The 19,169-nt window shown below is 49.8% G+C and overlaps 2 protein-coding genes across 6 annotated transcripts in view; both read left to right on the top strand.

Moving 5' to 3' along the window:
* LOC131590002 (alpha-soluble NSF attachment protein-like) overlaps nucleotides 1-15,138 on the top strand; it is a 29,992-nt gene extending 14,854 nt beyond the window's left edge. For 2 of the 5 annotated variants that reach the window (XM_058859790.1, XM_058859787.1), the window contains 6 exons: nucleotides 4,719-4,774; nucleotides 6,982-7,066; nucleotides 9,500-9,604; nucleotides 12,146-12,214; nucleotides 13,918-13,968; nucleotides 14,715-15,138. In XM_058859790.1, the coding sequence (XP_058715773.1) occupies nucleotides 4,719-4,774; nucleotides 6,982-7,066; nucleotides 9,500-9,604; nucleotides 12,146-12,214; nucleotides 13,918-13,968; nucleotides 14,715-14,816 (468 nt within the window). In that variant the 3' untranslated portion in view covers nucleotides 14,817-15,138. The remainder of the gene's footprint in view (nucleotides 1-4,718; nucleotides 4,775-6,981; nucleotides 7,067-9,499; nucleotides 9,605-12,145; nucleotides 12,215-13,917; nucleotides 13,969-14,714) is intronic. The other 3 variants (XM_058859788.1, XM_058859792.1, XM_058859791.1) reach the window with 3 other exon arrangements.
* Nucleotides 15,139-18,693: 3,555 nt separating this feature from the next.
* The window catches only part of KPTN (kaptin, actin binding protein), a gene marked incomplete at both ends in the record, with an annotated part of 28,729 nt that continues 28,253 nt past the window's right edge, over nucleotides 18,694-19,169 (top strand). The window contains one exon of the mRNA XM_058859802.1: nucleotides 18,694-19,063. Coding sequence (XP_058715785.1) covers nucleotides 18,694-19,063 — 370 coding nt within the window. The remainder of the gene's footprint in view (nucleotides 19,064-19,169) is intronic.

Below are 19,169 nucleotides of genomic sequence, written 5' to 3'. Positions count from 1 at the left end.
TTTTTAGTGATTTTCCTGAGGTTTTTTGGGGATTTTCCTGTGAATTTGGGATTTTCCTGGGATTTTCCTGAGGTTTTTCATGGAATTTTCTGGGAATTTGGGATTTTCCTGAGGTTTTTTGTGGATTTTTCTGGGAATTTGGGATTTTCTTGGGGCTTTTTTGCCGTTTTCCTGGAGTTTTTGGGGATTTTTTCTGGGAATTTTGGATTTTCCTGGGATTTTCTTGGAGTTTTTTGTGGATTTTTCTGAGTTTTTTTGGGATTTTCCTGGGAATTGTTGATTTTCCTGGGATTTTCCTGAGGTTTTTCATGGATTTTTCTGGGAATTTGGGATTTTCCTGCAGTTTCTTGGGATTTTCCTGGGAATTGTGGATTTTCCTGGGATTTTCCTGGGATTTTTGGGGTGGATTTCCCTGAAATTCATTTTATTTTCCATTTTCTTGCTTCATTTTCTGGTTATTTTGGGATTTTCCTGAGTTTTTTTGGCTTTTCCTGGGAATTGTTGATTTTCCTGGGATTTTCTTGAGGTTTTTTGTGGATTTTCCTGGGAATTTGGGATTTTCCAGAGGTTATTTTGGGATTTTCCTGGAGTTTTTGGGATTTCCCTGGGAATTGTGGATTTTCCTGGAGATTTTTGGGATTTTCCTGGAGTTTTTGGGCATTTTTTCTGGGAATTTGGGATTTTCCTGGAGATTTTTGGGATTTCCCTGTGATTTTCCTGGGATTTTTGGGGATTTTCCTGGGATTTTTGGGGTGGATTTCCCTGAATTTCATTTCATTTTCCATTTTCTTGTTCCATTTTCCGCTTATTTTGGGATTTCCCTGGAATTTTTTTGGATTTCCCTGGGATTTTCCTGGGATTTTTGGGGTGGATTTTCCTGATTTTCATTTCATTTCCCATTTTCCCATTCCATTTTCCGCTTATTTTGGGATTTCCCTGGAATTTTTTGGGATTTTCCTGGGAATTTGGGATTTTCTTGGGGCTTTTTTGCCGTTTTCCTGGAGCTTTTGTGGATTTTTCTGGGAATTTTGGATTTTCCTGCAGTTTTTTGGGATTTTCCTGGGATTTTTGGGGTGGATTTCCCTGAAATTCATTTTATTTTCCATTTTCCCGTTCCATTTTCTGGTTATTTCGGGATTTCCCTGGAATTTTTTGGGATTTTCCTGAGAATTGTGGATTTTCCAGAGTTTTTTTTTATATTTTCCTGTTTTTTTGGGGGATTTTCCTGGAAATTTTGGGGTGAATTTCCCTGATTTTCATTTCATTTTCCATTTTCCCGTTCCATTTTCCAGTTATTTTGGGATTTTCCTGAGGTTTTTTGGGGGATTTTCCTGGAATTTGGGATTTTCCTGAGCTTTTTTTTGGGATTTTCCTGGAGTTTTTGGGGATTTTCCTGGGAATTGTTGATTTTCCTGGGATTTTCCGGGGTTTTTTGAGGATTTTTCTGGGAATTTGGGCTTTTCCTGCGTTTTTTTAGATTTCCCTGGGATTTTCCAGGGATTTTTGGGGTGAATTTCCCTGATTTTCATTTCATTTCCCATTTTCCCATTCCATTTTCTGGTTATTTTGGGATTTCCCTGGAATTTTTTGGGGATTTTCCTGGGAATTGTGGATTTTCCAGAATTATTTTGGGATTTTCTTGGAGTTCTTTGTGGGTTTTTCTGGGAATTTTGGGATTTTCCTGGGATTTTTGGGGTGAATTTCCCTGAATTCCATTTCATTTTCCATTTTCCGTTTATTTTGGGATTTCCCGGGAATTTTCCAGCAGAGCAGACGGAGCGGGGGCGGCCGGAGCCGCGGGAATCCGGGATCAGGGAACACAAAACTCCAGGAATTTGGGAATTTTGCCATTCCTGCTCCTTCCTCCCGGAATTTCTCCGGAATTTCGGCTCCTTTTTAACCCTTTCCCTCCCGTTTATCCTCTCCTGCCTCCAATTCCACCCCCCCGGGAATTCCCAAACCCCAATTCCCAGATTTTCCCAGCTTATTCCCGGATTTTTCCAGTTTTTCCCAGATTTTCCCAGCTTATTCCCGGATTTTTTCCACTTTTTCCCCTTTTTTCCCAGGTTTTTCCCAGCTTTTCCCAGTTTTTCCCAGATTTTTCCCAATTTTTCCCACATTTTTCCAGTTTTTCCCAGGTTTTCCAAGGCTTTTCCAGATTTTTCCCAGTTTTTTTCCAAGGGTTTTCCAGGTTTTCCCCAGGTTTTTCCAGTTTTTTTCCCAGTCTTTCCAGGTTTTTCCCAGGTTTTCCCAGATTTTCCCAGATTATTCCCGGATTTTTCCACTTTTTCCCAGGTTTTTTCCAGGTTATTCCCAGATTTCTCCCAGTTTTTCCTCTTTTTTCCCAGGGTTTTCCCAGATTTTCCCAATTTTTCCCAGGTTTTTCCCAATTTTTCCCACATTTTTCCAGTTTTTCCCAGGTTTTCCAAGGTTTTTCCAGATTTTTCCCAGTTTTTTTCCAAGGGTTTTCCAGGTTTTCCCCAGGTTTTTCCAGTTTTTTTCCCAGGTTTTTCCCAGGTTTTTCCCAGGTTTTTTCCAGTTTTCCCCAGGTTTTTCCAGATTCTTCCCAGGTTTTTTCCAGGTTATTCCCAGATTTTTCCCAGTTTTTCCTCTTTTTTCCCAGGTTTTTCCCAGATTTTTCCAGATCTTCCCAATTTTTCCCAGGTTTTCCCAGTTTTCCCCACATTTTTCCAGGTTTTTCCCAGGTTTTCCCAGATTTTTCCTGATTTTTCCTGGATTTTTCCAGTTTTTCCCAGGTTTTCCCAGGTTATTCCCGGATTTTTCCACTTTTTCCCAGGTTTTCCCAGGTTATTCCCGGATTTTTCCACTTTTTCCCAGGTTTTTTCCAGGTTATTCCTGGATTTTTCCCAGTTTTTCCTCTTTTTTCCCAGGGTTTTCCCAGGTTTTCCCAATTTTTCCCAGATTATTCCCAGGTTTTTCCCAGATTTTTTCCAGCTTTTCCCACTTTTCCCCAGGTTTTTCCAGCTTTTCCAGGTTTTCCAAGGTTTTCCAGATTTTTCCCAGATTTTTCCCAGGTTTTTCCCAGGTTTTTCCCAGGTTTTTCCCAGGTTTTCCCAGATTTTTCCTGATTTTTCCCGGATTTTTCCAGTTTTTCCCAGGTTTTTTCCAGGTTATTCCCGGATTTTTCCCAGTTTTTCCTCTTTTTTCCCAGGTTTTTCCCAGATTTTCCCAGATTTTCCCAGATTTTCCCAGGCTTTTCCCAGGTTTTCCCTAGGTTATTCCCAGATTTTTTCCCAATTTTTCCCACATTTTTCCAGTTTTTCCCAGATTTTCCCAATTTTTCCCACATTTTTCCAGTTTTTCCCAGTTTTTCCAGTTTTTCCCAGGTTATTCCCAGGTTTTCCCCAGGTTTTTCCAGCTTTTCCAGGTTTTCCAAGGTTTTTCCAGATTTTCCCAGATTTTTCCCAGTCTTTTCCATGTTTTTCCCAGGTTTTTCTCAGATTTTTCCCAGATTTTTCCCACTTTTTCCCAGTTTTTTCCCAGGTTTTTCCCAGGTTATTCCCAGATTTTTCCTTTTTTTCCCAGGTTTTTCCCAGTTTTTCCCAGTCTTTTTCCTTTTTTTCCCAAATTTTTCCCAGTTTTTTCCAGTTTTTTTTTCCTTTTTTTTCCCACTTTTCCTGGTTTTTCCCAGGTTATTCCCAGGTTTTTCCCAGATTTTTCTACTTTTTCCCCTTTTTTCCCAGGTTTCTCCCAGGTTATTCTCAGGTTATTCCCAGATTTTTCCAGTTTTCCTCAGGGTTTTCCCAGGTTTTCCACGTTTTTTCCAGGTTTTTCCAGGTTTTCCCCATGTTTTTCCTGGTTTTCTCCAGTTTTTCCCCAGATTTTTCCCCTTTTTTCCCATTTTTGGGTTGTCCCCCTGTGATTTCCCAGGATCTGATCCCAGATTTTCCCGTTTTCCGCAGTTTTTTCCCAAGTTTTTCCTGATTTTTTTCCATTTTTTTCCCCAGTTTTTCCCAGATTCTCCCAGTTTTTCCCATTTTTCCCAGGTTTTTCCCATATTTCCCCCTTTTTTCCTGGGTTTTCCCATTTTTTCCCCTTTTTTCCCATTTTCTGGGTTGTCCCCCCGTGATTTCCCAGGATCTGATCCCATTTTTCCCATTTTTCCCCGTTTTTCCCCGTTTTTTCCCATTTTCCCCCTTTTTTCCCATTTCTGGGTTGTCCTCCCGTGATTTCCTGGGATCTGATCCCAGATTTTCCCGTTTTTTCCCATTCTTTCCCATTTTTGGGTTGTCCCCCCGGGATTTCCCAGGATCTGATCCCAGATTTTCCCATTTTTTCCCATTTTTCCCATTTTTTTCCCGCTTTTTCCCATTTTCTGGGTTGTCCCCCGTGATTTCCCGGGATCTGATCCCAGATTTTCCCATTTTTTTCCCATTTTTCCCCCATTTTTTCCCATTTTTCCCATTTTTTCCCGTGTTTTCCCATTTTTTCCCCATTTTTTCCCATTTTTTCCCATTTTTTTCCCATTTTTTCCCATTTTTCCCCGTTTTTTTCCCCATTTTTTTCCCGTTTTTTCCTTCTTTTCCACGTTTTTTTCCCCATTTTTCTCCCATTTTTTCCCCGTTTTTCCCCATTTTTTTCCCATTTTTCCCCATTTTTTTTCCATCTTCCCCCGTTTTTCCCCGTTTTTTCCCATTTTTCCCCGTTTTTCCCCCATTTTTCCCATTTTTTCCCATTTTCCCGGTTTTTTCCCCCAGGCCATCGCCCATTACGAGCAGGCGGCCGATTACTACAAAGGGGAGGAATCCACCAGGTACCGGATCCCGGAATTCCGGCGGATCCCAGCGGATCCCGAGGGATCCCGGAATTCCGGGGGGGTCCCCAATTCCCGCCCCGGGCGGCTTCCGGAACCTTCCGGGAGAATTCCAGGGGAATTCCTGGGATTTCTGGGATTGTTTGGGTGGAATTTCGGGGATTTTGGGAATTCCTGGGATTTTTTGGGATTTTTTGGGTGGAATTTTTGGGATTCCTGGGAATTTTTGGGTGGAATTTCTGGGATTTTTTGGGATTCCTTGGATTTTTTGGGTGAAATTTCTGGGATTTTGGGATTTCTGGGGTGTTTGGGGTGGAATTTTTGGGAGTTTTTTGGATGTTTTGGGTGGAATTTTTGGGTTTCCTGGGATTTTTTGGGTGGAATTCTTGGGATTCCTGGGATTTTTTTGGGTGGAATTTCTTGGATTTTTGGGATTCCTTGGATTTTTTGGGTGGAATTTCTGGGATTTTTTGGATGTTTTGGGTGGAATTTTTGGGATTCCTGGGATTTTTTTTTGTGGAATTTTTGGGATTTCCGGGATTTTTGGGATTCCTGGGATTTTTTTGGGTGGAATTTCCGGGATTTTTGGGATTCCTTGGATGTTTTGGGTGGAATTTTTGGGATTCCTGGGGATGTTTTGGGTGGAATTTTTGGGATTTCCGGGATTTTTGGGATTCCTTGGATTTTTGGGTGGAATTCTTGGGATTTCTGGGGTGTTTGGGGTGGAATTTTTGGGATTCCTGGGATTTTTTGGGGTGGAATTTCAGGGATTTTTGGGATTCCTGGGATTTTTTGGGTGGAATTCTTGGGATTCCTGGGATTTTTTGGGGTGGAATTTTTGGGATTCCTGGGATTTTTTGGGGTGGAATTTCAGGGATTTTTGGGATTTCTGGGTTGGATTTTTTGGGTGGAATTTTGGGGAATTTTTTGGGTGAAATTTCCAGGATTTTTTGGGTGTTCTGGGTGGAATTTTTGGGATTCCTGGGATTTTTTTGGGTGGAATTCCTGGGATTTTTTGGGATACCTTGAATTTTTTGGGTGGGATTTTTTGGGTGAAATTTCTGGGATTTTTGGGATTTCTGGGGTGTTTGGGGTGGAATTCTTGGGTTTCCTGGGATTTTTTTGGGTGGAATTTCCGGGATTTTTGGGATTCCTGGGATTTTTGGGTGGAATTCTTGGGATTCTTGGGATTTTTTGGGGTGGAATTTTTGGGATTCCTGGGATTTTTTGGGGTGGAATTTCTGGGATTTTTTGGATGTTTTGGGTGGAATTTTTGGGATTCCTGGGATTTTTTTGGGTGGAATTTCCGGGATTTTTGGGATTCCTTGGATTTTTGGGTGGAATTCTTGGGATTTTTTGGGATTCCTGGGACTTTTTGGGTGGAATTTCCGGGATTTTTTGGGATTCATCAAATTTTTTGGGTGGAATTTCTGGGATTTTTGGGATTTCTGGGGTGTTTGGAGCAGAATTTCTGGGATTTTTTTGATGTTTTGGGTGGAATTTTCGGGATTCCTGGGATTTTTTGGGGTGGAATTTCTGGAATTTTTGGGATTTCTGGGTTGGCTTTTTTGGGTGGAGTTTCTGGGATTTTTGGGGTGTTTTGGGTGGAATTTCTGGGATTTTCTGGACGGAATTTTTGGGATTTTTTTGGGATGTTTTGGGTGGAATTTCTGGGATTTTTGGGGTGGAATTCCTGGAATTTCTTGCTGGGGTTTCCCGGATTTCTGGGAATCCTGGGATCCATCCGCCGTTCCTGGTTGGATCTCTGGGATCTCTGGGAATCCGGGATCTCTGGGATCTCCAGGAATTTCGGGAATCCCGGGATCCAGGCTCCATTCCCAGTTGGGTTTTGGGGATTTCCGGGATCTCTGGGATCTCTGGGAATTCCGGGATCTCTGGGATCTCCAGGAATTCCAGGAATCCCGGGATCCACCCGCTGTTCCCAGTTGGATTTCTGGGATTTCCAGGATCTCTGGGATCTCCAGGAATTCCGGGAATCCCGGGATCCAGGCTCCGTTCCTATTGTGTTTCCGGGATCTCTGGAATCTTTGGGAATTCTGGGATCTCTGGGATCTCTGGGATCTCTGGGAATCTGGGATCTCCAGGAATCCCGTGATCCAGGCTCGGTTCCGGTTGGGTCTCTGGGATCTCTGGGATCTCCAGGAATTCCGGGAATCCCGTGATCCAGGCTCGGTTCCCGTTCCCAGCTCAGCCAATAAGTGCCTGCTGAAGGTGGCGGCGTTCGCGGCGCAGCTCGAGCAGTTCCCGCGCGCCATCGACATCTACGAGCAGGTCTGGCCTTCATCATCCTCATCATCATCCTCATCATCCTCACCCTCCTCATCATCCTCCTCCTCATCCTCCTCTTCGTCATCCTCCTCATCCTCACCCTCCTCCTCCTCCTCATTCTCCTCTTCCTCATCCCCCTCTTCCCTCTCCATCGACATCTACGAGCAGGTCTGGCCTTCATCTTCATCATCCTCATCATCCTCACCCTCCTCTTCCTCATCCTCACCCTTCTCCTCATCCTCATCCTCCTCATCCTCCTCCTCCCCTTCCCTCTCCATCGACATCTACGAACAGGTCTGGCCTTCATCATCCTCATCCTCATCATCCTCATCCTCCTCATCCTCATCACCTTCACCCTCCCCTTCCTCCTCCTCTTCCTCATCCTCCTCATCCTCCTCTTCCTCATCCCCCTGTTTCCTCTCCATCGACATCTACGAGCAGGTCTGGCCTTCATCTTCATCATCCTCACCCTCCTCTTCCTCATCCTCCTCTTCCTCATCCCTCTCTTCCCTCTCCATCGACATCTATGAGCAGGTCTGGCCTTCATCATCCTCATCATCATCCTCACCCTCCTCTTCCTCTTCCTCCTCCTCATCATCGTCATTCCCTCATTCCCTCATTCCCGATCCCATTCCCGTTGTTCCCGGTGTTGTTTCCCGCTGTTCCCGGTCTCATTCCCGCTGTTCCCAATCCCATTCCCGCTGTTCCCGATCCCATTCCGGCTGTTCCCGATCCCATTCCCGTCATTCCCGATCCCATTCCCGTCATTCCCGATCCCATTCCCTCATTCCCGATCCCATTCCGGCTGTTCCCGGTGTTGTTTCCCGTTGTTCCCGATCCCATTCCCTCATTCCCAATCCCATTCCCGCTGTTCCTGATCCCATTCCCGTCATTCCCGATCCCATTCCGGCTGTTCCCGATCCCATTCCGGCTGTTCCCGATCCCATTCCCGCTGTTCCCGATCCCATTCCCGCTGTTCCCAATCCCATTCCCGTTGTTCCCGGTGTTGTTTCCCTCGTTCCCGATCCATTCCCGCTGTTCCCAGTGTTGTTTCCCACTGTTCCCGATCCCATTCCCTCATTCCCGATCCCATTCCCGGTGTCCCTGATCCCATTCCGGCTGTTCCCGGTGTTGTTTCCCGCTGTTCCCGATCCCATTCCCTCATTCCCAATCCCATTCCCTCATTCCTGATCCCATTCCCGCTGTTCCCGATCCCATTCCTGCTATTCCCGGTGTTGTCTCCCTCATTCCCGATCCCATTCCCGCTGTTCCCGATCCATTCCCGGTGTCCCTGATCCCATTCCGGCTGTTCCCGGTGTTGTTTCCCGCTGTTCCTGATCCCATTCTGGCTGTTCCCGATCCCATTCCCTCATTCCCAATCCCATTCCCGGCATTCCCGATCCCATTTCCGCTGTTCCCAATCCCATTCCCGTTGTTCCCGGTGTTGTTTCCCATTGTTCCCGATCCATTCCCGCTGTTCCCAGTGTTGTTTCCCACTGTTCCCGGTGTTGTCTCCCGCTGTTCCCGGTCTCATTCCGGCTGTTCCCGATCCCATTCCCGCTGTTCCCGATCCCATTCCTTCATTCCCGATCCCATTCCCGTCATTCCCGATCCCATTCCCGCTATTCCCGGTGTTGTCTCCCTCATTCCCGATCCCATTCCGGCTGTTCCCGGTGTTGTTTCCCGCTGTTCCCGGTCCCATTCCCGGCATTCCTGATCCCATTCCCGCTGTTCCCGATCCCATTCCGGCTGTTCCCGATCCCATTCCCGCTGTTCCCGGTGTTGTTTCCCGCTGTTCCCGATCCCATTCCCGCTGTTCCCGATCCCATTCCCGCTGTTCCCAATCCCATTCCCATTGTTCCTGATCCCATTCCCGTCATTCCCGATCCATTCCCGCTGTTCCCGGTGTTGTTTCCCGCTGTTCCCGATCCCATTCCCGCTGTCCCTGATCCCATTCCGGCTGTTCCCGGTGTTGTTTCCCATTGTTCCCGGTGTTGTTTCCCGTTGCTCCCGGTGTTGTTTCCCTCATTCCCGATCCCATTCCCGCTGTCCCCGATCCCATTCCCTCATTCCCGATCCCATTCCCGCTGTCCCCGATCCCATTCCCGCTGTTCCCGGTGTTGTTTCCCATTGTTCCCAATCCCATTCCGGCTGTTCCCAATCCCATTCCCGCTGTTCCCGATCCCATTCCCGCTGTTCCCGATCCCATTCCCGTCATTCCCGATCCCATTCCCGCTGTTCCCGGTGTTGTTTCCCGCTGTTCCCGGTGTTGTTTCCCGCTGTTGTTTCCCATTGTTCCCGGTGTTGTTTCCCGCTGTTCCCGGTGTTGTTTCCCGTCATTCCCTGATCCCATTCCGGCTGTTCCCGATCCCATTCCGGCTGTTCCCGATCCCATTCCGGCTGTTCCCGATCCCATTCCGGCTGTTCCCGGTGCAGGTTGGGGCGGTGGCCATGGACAGTCCCCTGCTCAAGTACGGAGCCAAAGAGCATTTCCTGCGCGCCGCCCTCTGCCACTGCTGCGTCGACACCCTCAACGCACGGGTACCGGAATGTTGGGATTTGGGAATGTTGGGAATGTCGGGAATGTTGGGAATATCAGGATTGGGAATGTTGGGAATATCGGGATTTGGGATTGGGAATGGGGGATTTGGGATTGGAGCATTTCCTGCGCTCTGCCACTGCTGCATCGACACCCTCAACACACGGGTACCGGAATGTCGGGAATGTCGGGAATGTTGGGAATGGGATTGGGAATGTTGGGAATGTTGGGAATATCGGGATTTGGGTTTGGAAATGTGGGATTTGGGATTGGAGCATTTCCTGCCCTCTGCCACTGCTGCGTCGACACCCTCAACGCACGGGTACCGGAATGTCGGGAATGTCGGGAATGTTGGGAATATCGGGAATGAGATTTGGGATCGGGAATTTGGGATTTGGGATTTGGGATTGGGAATGTGGGAATGGGATTGGGAATGTTGGGAATGGGATCGGGAATTTGGGATTTGGGATTGGGAATGGGGGATTTGGGATTGGAGCATTTTCTGTGCTCTGCCACTGCTGCGTCGACACCCTCAACGCACGGGTACCGGAATGGGATTGGGAATTTGGGATTTGGGAATGTTGGGAATATCGGGAATGAGATTTGGGATCGGGAATTTGGGATTTGGGATTGGGATTTGGGATTGGGAATGTGGGATTTGGGATTGGAGCATTTCCTGTGCTCTGCCACTGCTGCGTCGACACCCTCAACGCACGGGTACCGGAATGTCGGAATGTTGGGAATGTTGGGAATGTGGGAATGGGATTGGGAATGTTGGGAATGGGATTGGGAATGTTGGGAATGGTGGGAATATCGGGAATGTGGGATTGGGAATGGGGGATTTGGGATTGGGAATGGGGGATTTGGGATTGGAGCATTTCCTGCGCTCTGCCACTGCTGCGTCGACACCCTCAACGCACGGGTACCGGAATGGGATCGGGAATTTGGGATTTGGGAATGTTGGGAATGGGATTGGGAATGTTGGGAATGGGATTGGGAATGGGGGATTTGGGATTGGGAATTTGGGATCGGGAATTTGGGATTGGGAATGGGGGATTTGGGATTGGAGCATTTCCTGCGCGCCGCCCTCTGCCACTGCTGCGTCGACACCCTCAACGCACGGGTACCGGAATGGGATCGGGAATTTGGGATTTGGGAATGTTGGGAATATCGGGAATGTGGGATTGGGAATGTTGGGAATGTTGGGAATATCGGGATTTGGGATTGGGAATGGGGGATTTGGGATTGGAGCATTTCCTGAGCTCTGCCACTGCTGCGTCGACACCCTCAACACACGGGTACCGGAATGTCGGGAATGTCGGGAATGTTGGGAATGTTGGGAATGGGATTGGGAATGTTGGGAATGAGATTTGGGATTGGGATTTTGGGATTTGGGATTGGGAATGTTGGGATTTGGGATTGGGAATGGGGAATTTGGGATTTGGGATCGGGATTTGGGATTGGGAATTTGGGATTTGGGATTGGGAATTTGGGATTTGGGATCGGGATTTGGGATTGGGAATGTGGGGATTTGGGATTTGGGATTGGAGCATTTCCTGCCCTCTGCCACTGCTGCGTCGACACCCTCAACGCACGGGTACCGGAATGGGATTGGGAATTTGGGATTTGGGAATGTTGGGAATGGGATTGGGAATGGGGGATCGGGAATGTTGGGAATGGGATTGGGAATGTTGGGAATGTTGGGAATATCGGGAATGTGGGATTGGGAATGTTGGGAATGGGATTGGGAATGGGGGATTTGGGATTGGAGCATTTCCTGTGCTCTGCCACTGCTGCGTCGACACCCTCAATGCACAGGTACCGGAATGTTGGGATTTGGGAATGTTGGGAATGGGGGTTTGGGAATGTGGGAATGGGATGGGATGGGATGGGATGGGATGGGATGGGATGGGATGGGATGGGATGGGATGGGATGGGATGCTCGGCTCTCTCCCAGTCCCCCTGTCCCTCACTCCCGTTGTTCCCATTCCCGTTATTCCCATTATTCCCATTATTCCCACCATTCCCGTTATTCCGGTTGTTCCTGTTATTCCCGTTATTCCCATTGATCCCATTCCCGTTATTCCCGTTATTCCCGTTATTCCCATTGATCCCATTCCCGTTATTCCGGTTATTCTCGTTATTCCAGTTGTTCCCGTTATTCCGGCTGTTCCCGTTGTTATTCCCGTTGTTATTCCCGTTATTCCCGTTGTTATTCCCATTCCCGTTATTCCGGTTGTTATTCCGGTTATTATTCCCGTTGTTATTCCCGTTGTTATTCCCATTCCCGTTATTCCGGTTGTTATTCCGGCTGTTCCGGTTGTTATTCCGGTTGTTATTCCGGTTGTTATTCCCGTTATTCCCGTTATTCCCATTGTTATTCCGGTTGTTGTTCCGGCTGTTCCGGTTGTTATTCCGGTTGTTATTCTGGTTGTTATTCCGGTTGTTATTCCGGTTGTTATTCCCGTTATTCCCGTTATTCCCATTGTTATTCCGGTTGTTATTCCGGCTGTTCCGGTTGTTATTCCGGTTGTTGTTCCCAGCTGGCCGTGCAGAGATACGAGGAGATGTTCCCGGCCTTCTCCGACTCCCGGGAATGCAAACTGCTCAAGGTCAGCCTTCATCACCCTCCTCATCCTCCTCCTCACCCTCCTCATCCTCCTTCACCCTCCTCCTCCTCCTCATCCTCCTTCATCATCCTCCTCATCTTCCTCACTCTCCTCATCCTCTTTCATCCTCCTCCTCATCCTCTTCCTCATCCCCCTCCTCCTCATCCTCCTCATCCTCCCCCTTCATCCTCCTCCTCCTCATTCTTCATCCTCCTCATCTTCCTCCTTCTCATTCCCCTCCTCATCTTCCTCATCCTCCTCCTTCATCTTCCTCCTCCTCATTCATCATCATCCTCATCTTCCTCACCCTCCTCCTCCTCCTTCATCCTCCTCCTCCTCTTCCTCCTCCTCATCCTCATTCTCCTTCATCCTCCTCCTCCTCCTCATCCTCCTTCATCATCATCCTCCTCATCCTCTTCTTCCTCCTCCTCATCCTCCTTCATCATCATCCTCCTCCTCCTTCATCATCATCCTCCTCATCCTCTTCTTCCTCCTCCTCATTCTCCTCCTCCTCCTCCTTCATCATCATCATCCTCCTCATCCTCCTTCATCCTCCTCCTCCTTCTCCTCGTCCTCATCCTCATCTTCCTCATCCTCCTTCACCCTCCTCATCCTCCTTCATCCTTCCTTCTCTTCCTTCCTCCTTCTCCTCCTCTTCCTCCTCCTCATCCTCATCCTCCTTCATCCTCCTCCTCCTTTTTCATCCTCCTCCTCATTCTCCTCATCCTCATTCTCCTTCATCCTCCTCCTCCTCCTCATCTTCCTCATTCTCCTTATCCTCTTCCTCCTCATTCTCCTCATCTTCCTCATCCCCTTCTCATCCTCATCCTCCTTCTTCATCCTCCTCATCCTCCTCCTTCTCATCTTCCTCATCCTCCTTCTCCTCATTCATCCTCCTCATCCTCTTTCTCTCCTCCTCCTCCTCATCTTCCTCATCCCCTGCCTCATCCTCATCCTTCTCACCCTCCTCCTCCTCATTCTCCTCATCCTCATCTTCCTCATCCTCATTCCCCTCCTCCTTCATCCTCCTCCTCATTCTCCTCCTCCTCCTCATCTCCCTCCTCATCCTCCTCCTCCTCATCCTTTCTCCTTCATCCTCCTCATCCTCCTTCTTCATCCTCCTTCATGCTCCTCATCCTCCTCCTCCTTCCTCCTCCTCATCTTCCTCATCCCCCTCCTCATCCTCCTCCTTCTTCATCCTCCTTCTTCATCCTCCTCCTCATTCTCCTCCTCATCTTCCTCATCCTCCTTCTCCTCCTTCATCCTCCTCATCTTCCTCCTCCTCATCTTCCTCACCCTCCTCATCTTCCTCCTCCCCCTCCTCATTCTCCTTCTTTATCCTCCTCATCCTTCTCCTCCTCCTCCTCCTCCTTCATCCTCCACCTCCTCCTCCACCTCCTCCTCCTCCTTCATCCTCCTCCTCCTCCTCCGGGATCATCCCCAAATCCCGGCCTGGATCGGGGGGGGCTGTGAAGAGCTGGAGCTCTCTCTGAGCCTTCCTCACCCTCCTCCTCCTCCTCCTCACCCTCCTCACCCTCCTCCTCATCCTCCTCCTCCTTCATCCTCCTCCTCCTCTGGGATCATCCCCAAATCCTGGCCTGGATCGGGGGGGGGGGGGGCTGTGAAGAGCTGGAGCTCTCTCTGAGCCTTCCTCACCCTCCTCATCCTCCTCCTCCTCCTCCTCCTCCTCCTCCTCCGGTCCCCAGAAGATCCTGGACGCGCACGAGGAGCAGAACGTCGACGCCTTCACGGACGCCGTGCGTGGGAAACCCCAAAATCCCCCAAAATCCCCCCAAAATCCCCCCAAAATTCCCATAAAATCCCCCCCCAAAATCCCCCCAAATCCCCCCAAAATCCTCCCAAAATCCCCCAAAATCCCCCCAAAATCCCCCCAAAATCCTCCCCAAAATCCCCCAAAATCCCACCAAAATCCCCCCAAATCCCCCCAAAATCCTCCCCAAAATCCCCCCAAAATTCCCATAAAATCCCCCCCAAAATCTCCCCAAATCCCCCCAAAATCCCCCCAAAATTCCCATAAAATCCCCCCCCAAAATCTCCCCAAATCCCCCCAAAATCCTCCCAAAATCCCCCAAAATCTCCCCAAAATCCCCCCCAAATCCTCCCCAAAATCCTCCCCAAAATCCCCCCCAAAATTCCCACAAAATCCCCAAAATCCCCCCAAAATTCCCATAAAATCCCCCCAAATCCCCCAAAAATCTCCCCAAAATCTCCTCCAAAATCCCCCCAAATCCCCCCAAAATTCCCATAAAATCCCCCCCCAAAATCCCCCAAATCCCCCCAAAATCCCCCCAAAATTCCCATAAAATCCCCCAAAATCCTCCCAAACCCTCCCAAAATCTCCCAAATCCCCCCAAAATTCCCATAAAATCCCCCAAAAATCCCCCAAAATCCCCATAAAATCCCCCAAAATCTCCCCCAATCCCCCCCAAACCCTCAGAATTCCCGGAATTCCCGGAATTCCCAGATTTTTTCCCGTGTTTAGGTGAAGGAATTTGACTCCATTTCCCGCCTGGATCAGTGGCTGACGTCGCTGCTGCTGCGAATCAAGAGGAGCATCCCAGGGGATGAGCAGGATCTGCGCTGAAAAACCCCCCAAAAAAACCCAAAATGCCCCAAAATCCACCCCAAAATCCACCCAAAAAAATCCCAAAATCCACCCAAAAAATCCCCCCAAAATACCCCAAAATCCACCCCAAAAAAACCCCAAAATACCCCAAAATCCCCCCAAAAAAAACCCCAAATTCCCCAATATCCACCCAAAAAATCCCCCCAAAATACCCCAAAATCCACCCCAAAAATACCCCAAAATACCCCAAAATCCACCCAAAAAATCCCCCAAATCTCCCAAAATTTCCACCAAAAAAATTCCAAAATCCTCCCAAAAAAATAACAAAAATGCCCCAAAATCCACCCCAAAAAATCGCCCCAAAATCCACCCCAAAAAAACCCAAAATCCACCCAAAAAATCCCAAAATCCACCCAAAAAATCCCCCCCAAAATACCCCAAAATCCACCCCAAAAAAAAACCAAAATTCCCCCCAAAAAAACCCCAAAATACCCCAAAATTCACCCCAAAAATACCCCAAAATCCACCCCAAAAAATCCCAAAATCCATCCAAAAAAACCTCAAAATACCCCAAAATCCACCCCCAAAAAAACCCCAAATACCCCAAAATTCACCCCAAAATACCCCAAAATCCACCAAAAAAACCCCAAAATACCCCAAAATCCACCCCAAAAAATCCCCCCAAAATACCCCAAAATCCACCCAAAAAAACCCCAAAATTCCCCCCAAAAAATCCCAAAATCTCCCAAAATTCCTACCAAAAAAATCCCAAAATCCTCCCAAAAAAATAACAAAAATGCCCCAAAATCCCCCAACAAAAAAATCCCAAAATTCTCTCCAAAAATCACAAAAATCCCGCCCAAAAAAACCCCAAAATCCCCCCCAAAAAATCCCAAAATCCCCCCAAAAAATCCCCAAAACCCCCAAAATCCACCCAAAAAAACCCCAAAATTCCCCCCCAAAAATCCCAAATCCTCCCCAAAAAAATCCCAAAAATCCCCCAAAATCCCCCCCAAAAAATCCCAAAATCCTCCCAAAAAAATCCCAAAAACCCTCAAATCCACCCCCTAAAAAATCCCAAAATCCACCCAAAAAAATCCCAAAATCCCCTCAAAAAAATCACAATCCCCTCAAAAAAATCACAAAAATTGCCCCAAAAAAATCCCAAATTCCCCCCCAAAAATTCCCAAAAAAATCCCAAAAATCCCCCTCAAAAATCCCCCAAAAATCCCAAAATCCTCCCAAAAAAAAAACCAAAAATGCCCCAAAATCCCCCCAAAAAATCCCAAAATGCCTTCAAAAATTCCCCAAAAAATCCCAAAATCCCCCCCCAAAAAAATCCCCAAAATCCCCCCCAAAAAATCCCAAAAATCCCCCTCAAAAATCCCCCAAAAATCCCAAAATCCTCCCAAAAAAACCCCAAAATCCCCCAAAAAAACCCAAAAATTCCCCCCAAAAAACCCCAAAATCCCCTCAAAAAAATCCCAAAAACCCTCTCAAAAAAATCACAAAAACTGCCCCAAAAAAATCCCAAATTCCCCCCCAAAAATTCCTAAAAAAATCCCAAAAATCCCCCCAAAAAATCCCAAAAATCCCCCCAAAAAATTCCCAAAAAATCCCAAAATCCTCCCCAAAAAACCCCAAAATCCCCCCCAAAAAACCCCAAAATCCCCCCAAAAAAACCCCAAAATCCCCCCAAAAAACCCCAAAAATTCCCCCCAAAAAACCCCAAAAAATCCCCCCAAAAAATCCCAAAAATCCCCTCAAAAAGATCACAAAAATTGCCCCCAAAAAATCCCAAATTCCCCCCCAAAAATTCCTAAAAAAATCCCAAAAATCCCCCCAAAAAAATCCCAAAAATCCCAAAATTCCCCCCAAAAAACCCCAAAAAAATCCCAAAAATCCCCTCAAAAGACCCAAAATCCCCCCCAAAAAAATCCCAAAATCCCAAAAAATCCCCCCTGGACTCTTTTGGAATAAATATTTCATGGATTTGAAGAGGAGCAGGATCTGTGCTGAGACCCCCCAAAAAATCCCCAAAATCCCCCCAAAATCCTCTTGGATTAAATTTTTCATGGATATGGGATCCCCAAATTCTTCCTGGGATCCCCAAAATTCCCCCTGGGATCCCCAAAATTCCCCCTGGGATCCCCAAATTCCCTCTGGGATCCCAAAATTCCCTCTGGGATCCCAAAATTCCCTCTGGGATCCCCCAAATTCCCTCTGGGATCCCCAAATTCCCCAAAGAATCCCCCCAAATTCCCAAAAAATCCCCCAAAATTCCCTCTGAGATCCCCAAAATTCCCCAAAAAATCCCCTAAATTCCAAAAAAATCCCCAAAATTCCCTCAGGGATTCCCAAAATTCCCAAAAAATCCCCAAAATTCCGGTTTTGATCCCAAAATTCCCTCAGGGATTCCCAAAATTCCCAAAAAATCCCCAAAATTCCGGTTTTGATCCCAAAATTCCGGCTTTGACTCCCAAAATTCCCTCTGGGATCCCCAATTTCCCCTTTAGGCCACGCCCCCTTTAGGCCACGCCCCCTTTTAGGCCACGCCCCCTCGATCATTTCGCGGGTTTTTGGCCCCGCCCACAAATGGGCGGGATTTTCGCGCCAAACCTCATCCCGTCGTTGCTCGGTGACGTCATCGCGCCGCGCCGAGCTCCCGCAAGGCCCCCGCTGCCCGCGGCCGGTGGGGCTGCCCCGGGCGCTGCCTGCGCGGGGCTCGCTCCCGGTGCTGCCCTCAGCGATCCCGGTGCTGCCCTGAGAGCTCCCGGTATCGCCTCAGCGCTCCCGGTGCTGCCCTCAGCGCTCCCGGTACCCGATCCCTGTCCCGCCCTCAGCGCTCCCGGTGCTCCCTCACCGCTCCCGGTGCTCCCTCAGCGCTCCCGGTACCCGCTCCCGGTGTCCCCTCAGAGCTCCCGGTGTCTCCTCACCTCTCCCGGTTCCCGGTCCCGTTCCCGGTCCCGGTTTCCCCTCACATCTCCGGCTCCCGGTGCCGGTTCCCGGTGTCCTCGCCGGTTTCCGTTCCCGCTCCCGGTGTCCCCTCACCTCTCCCGTTCCCGGTGCCGGTTCCCGGTGCCGGTGTCCCCTGACCACTCCCGGTTCCCGGTCCCGGTGTCCCCTCACCTCTCCGGTCCCGGTTCCCGGTTCCGTTCCCGGCTCCGGTGTCCCCTCACCTCTCCCGGTTCCCGGTGCCGGTTCCCGGTGCCGCTCCCGGTGTCCCCTCACCTCTCCGGTTCCGGTTCCCGGTGTCGGTCCCGGTGTCCCCTCACCTCTCCCGGTTCCCGCTCCCGGTGTCCCCTCACCTCTCCGGTTCCCGGTGCCGGTTCCCGGTGTCCCCTCACGGTTCCCGGTTCCGGTGCCGGTGTCCCCTCACCTCTCCCAGTTCCCGTTCCCGGTCCCGTTCCCGGTGTCCCCTCACCTCTCCCAGTTCCCGTTCCCGGTCCCGTTCCCGGTATCCCCTCACCTCTCCCGGTTCCCGGTGCCGGTTCCCGGTTCCGGTTCCCCCTCACCTCTCCGGCTCCCGGTTCCCGTTCCCTGTCCCGGTGTCTCCTCACCTCTCCGGTTCCCGGTTCCCGTCCCGGTTCCCCTCACCTCTCCCGGTCCCGTTCCCGGTGTCTCCTCACCTCTCCGGTTCCCGGTCCCGGTTCCTGTCCCGGTGTCCCCTCCCCTCTCCGGTCCCGGTCCCGGTTCCGTTCCCGGTTCCGGTGCCGCTCCCGGTGTCCCCTCTCCGGTTCCGGTTCGGTTCCCGGTTCCGGTGCCGTTCCCGGTGTCCCCTCCCCTCTCCGGTTCCGGTTCCCGGTTCCGGTTCCCGCTCCCGGTGTCCCCTCCTCTCTCCGGTCCCGGTCCCGGTGTCCCCTCCCCTCCCGGTCCCGGTTCCCGGTTCCCGTTCCCGGTGTCCCCTCCCCTCTCCGGTCCCGGTTCCCGCTCCCGGTGTCCCCTCTCCGGTTCCGGTTCCGGTTCGGTTCCCGGTTCCGGTGCCATGTCCCGGTGGGGTCGGTGCCCGTTGGTCGAGGACAGTTTCAGCCGGTTGGGCTCTCAGAGTAACGTGTACGGGCTGGCGGCTCTGCCCGCTCCCGGTGCCGCTCCCGGTGCCGGTGCCGGTACCGCTCCCGGTTCCGGTGTCGGTTCCGGTGCCGGTTCCGGTACCGGGGGTCTCCTGGCGGCGGCACTGAAGGGGAAGGTGCTGCTGTTCCGGTACCTGCAGCTGCGGCCCCGCCTGCGCCCGCTGGCCCGGGAGCTGCAGTTCACCTACATCCCCGGTACCGGGAATAACGGGGGAACCGGGGGGGTTCGGGGGTACCGGGAAGGGTTTGGGGGGAGTCCCGGGGGTCCCGGGGGGTTTTCGGGGGTCCCGGGAGGGTTTTA

The sequence above is a fragment of the Poecile atricapillus genome, chromosome 31, assembly GCF_030490865.1.
Source record: "Poecile atricapillus isolate bPoeAtr1 chromosome 31, bPoeAtr1.hap1, whole genome shotgun sequence".
Taxonomy (NCBI): domain Eukaryota; kingdom Metazoa; phylum Chordata; class Aves; order Passeriformes; family Paridae; genus Poecile; species Poecile atricapillus.
The sequence above is the reverse complement of the archived record's forward strand: the minus strand, read 5'-3'. Positions and strand labels throughout refer to the sequence as shown.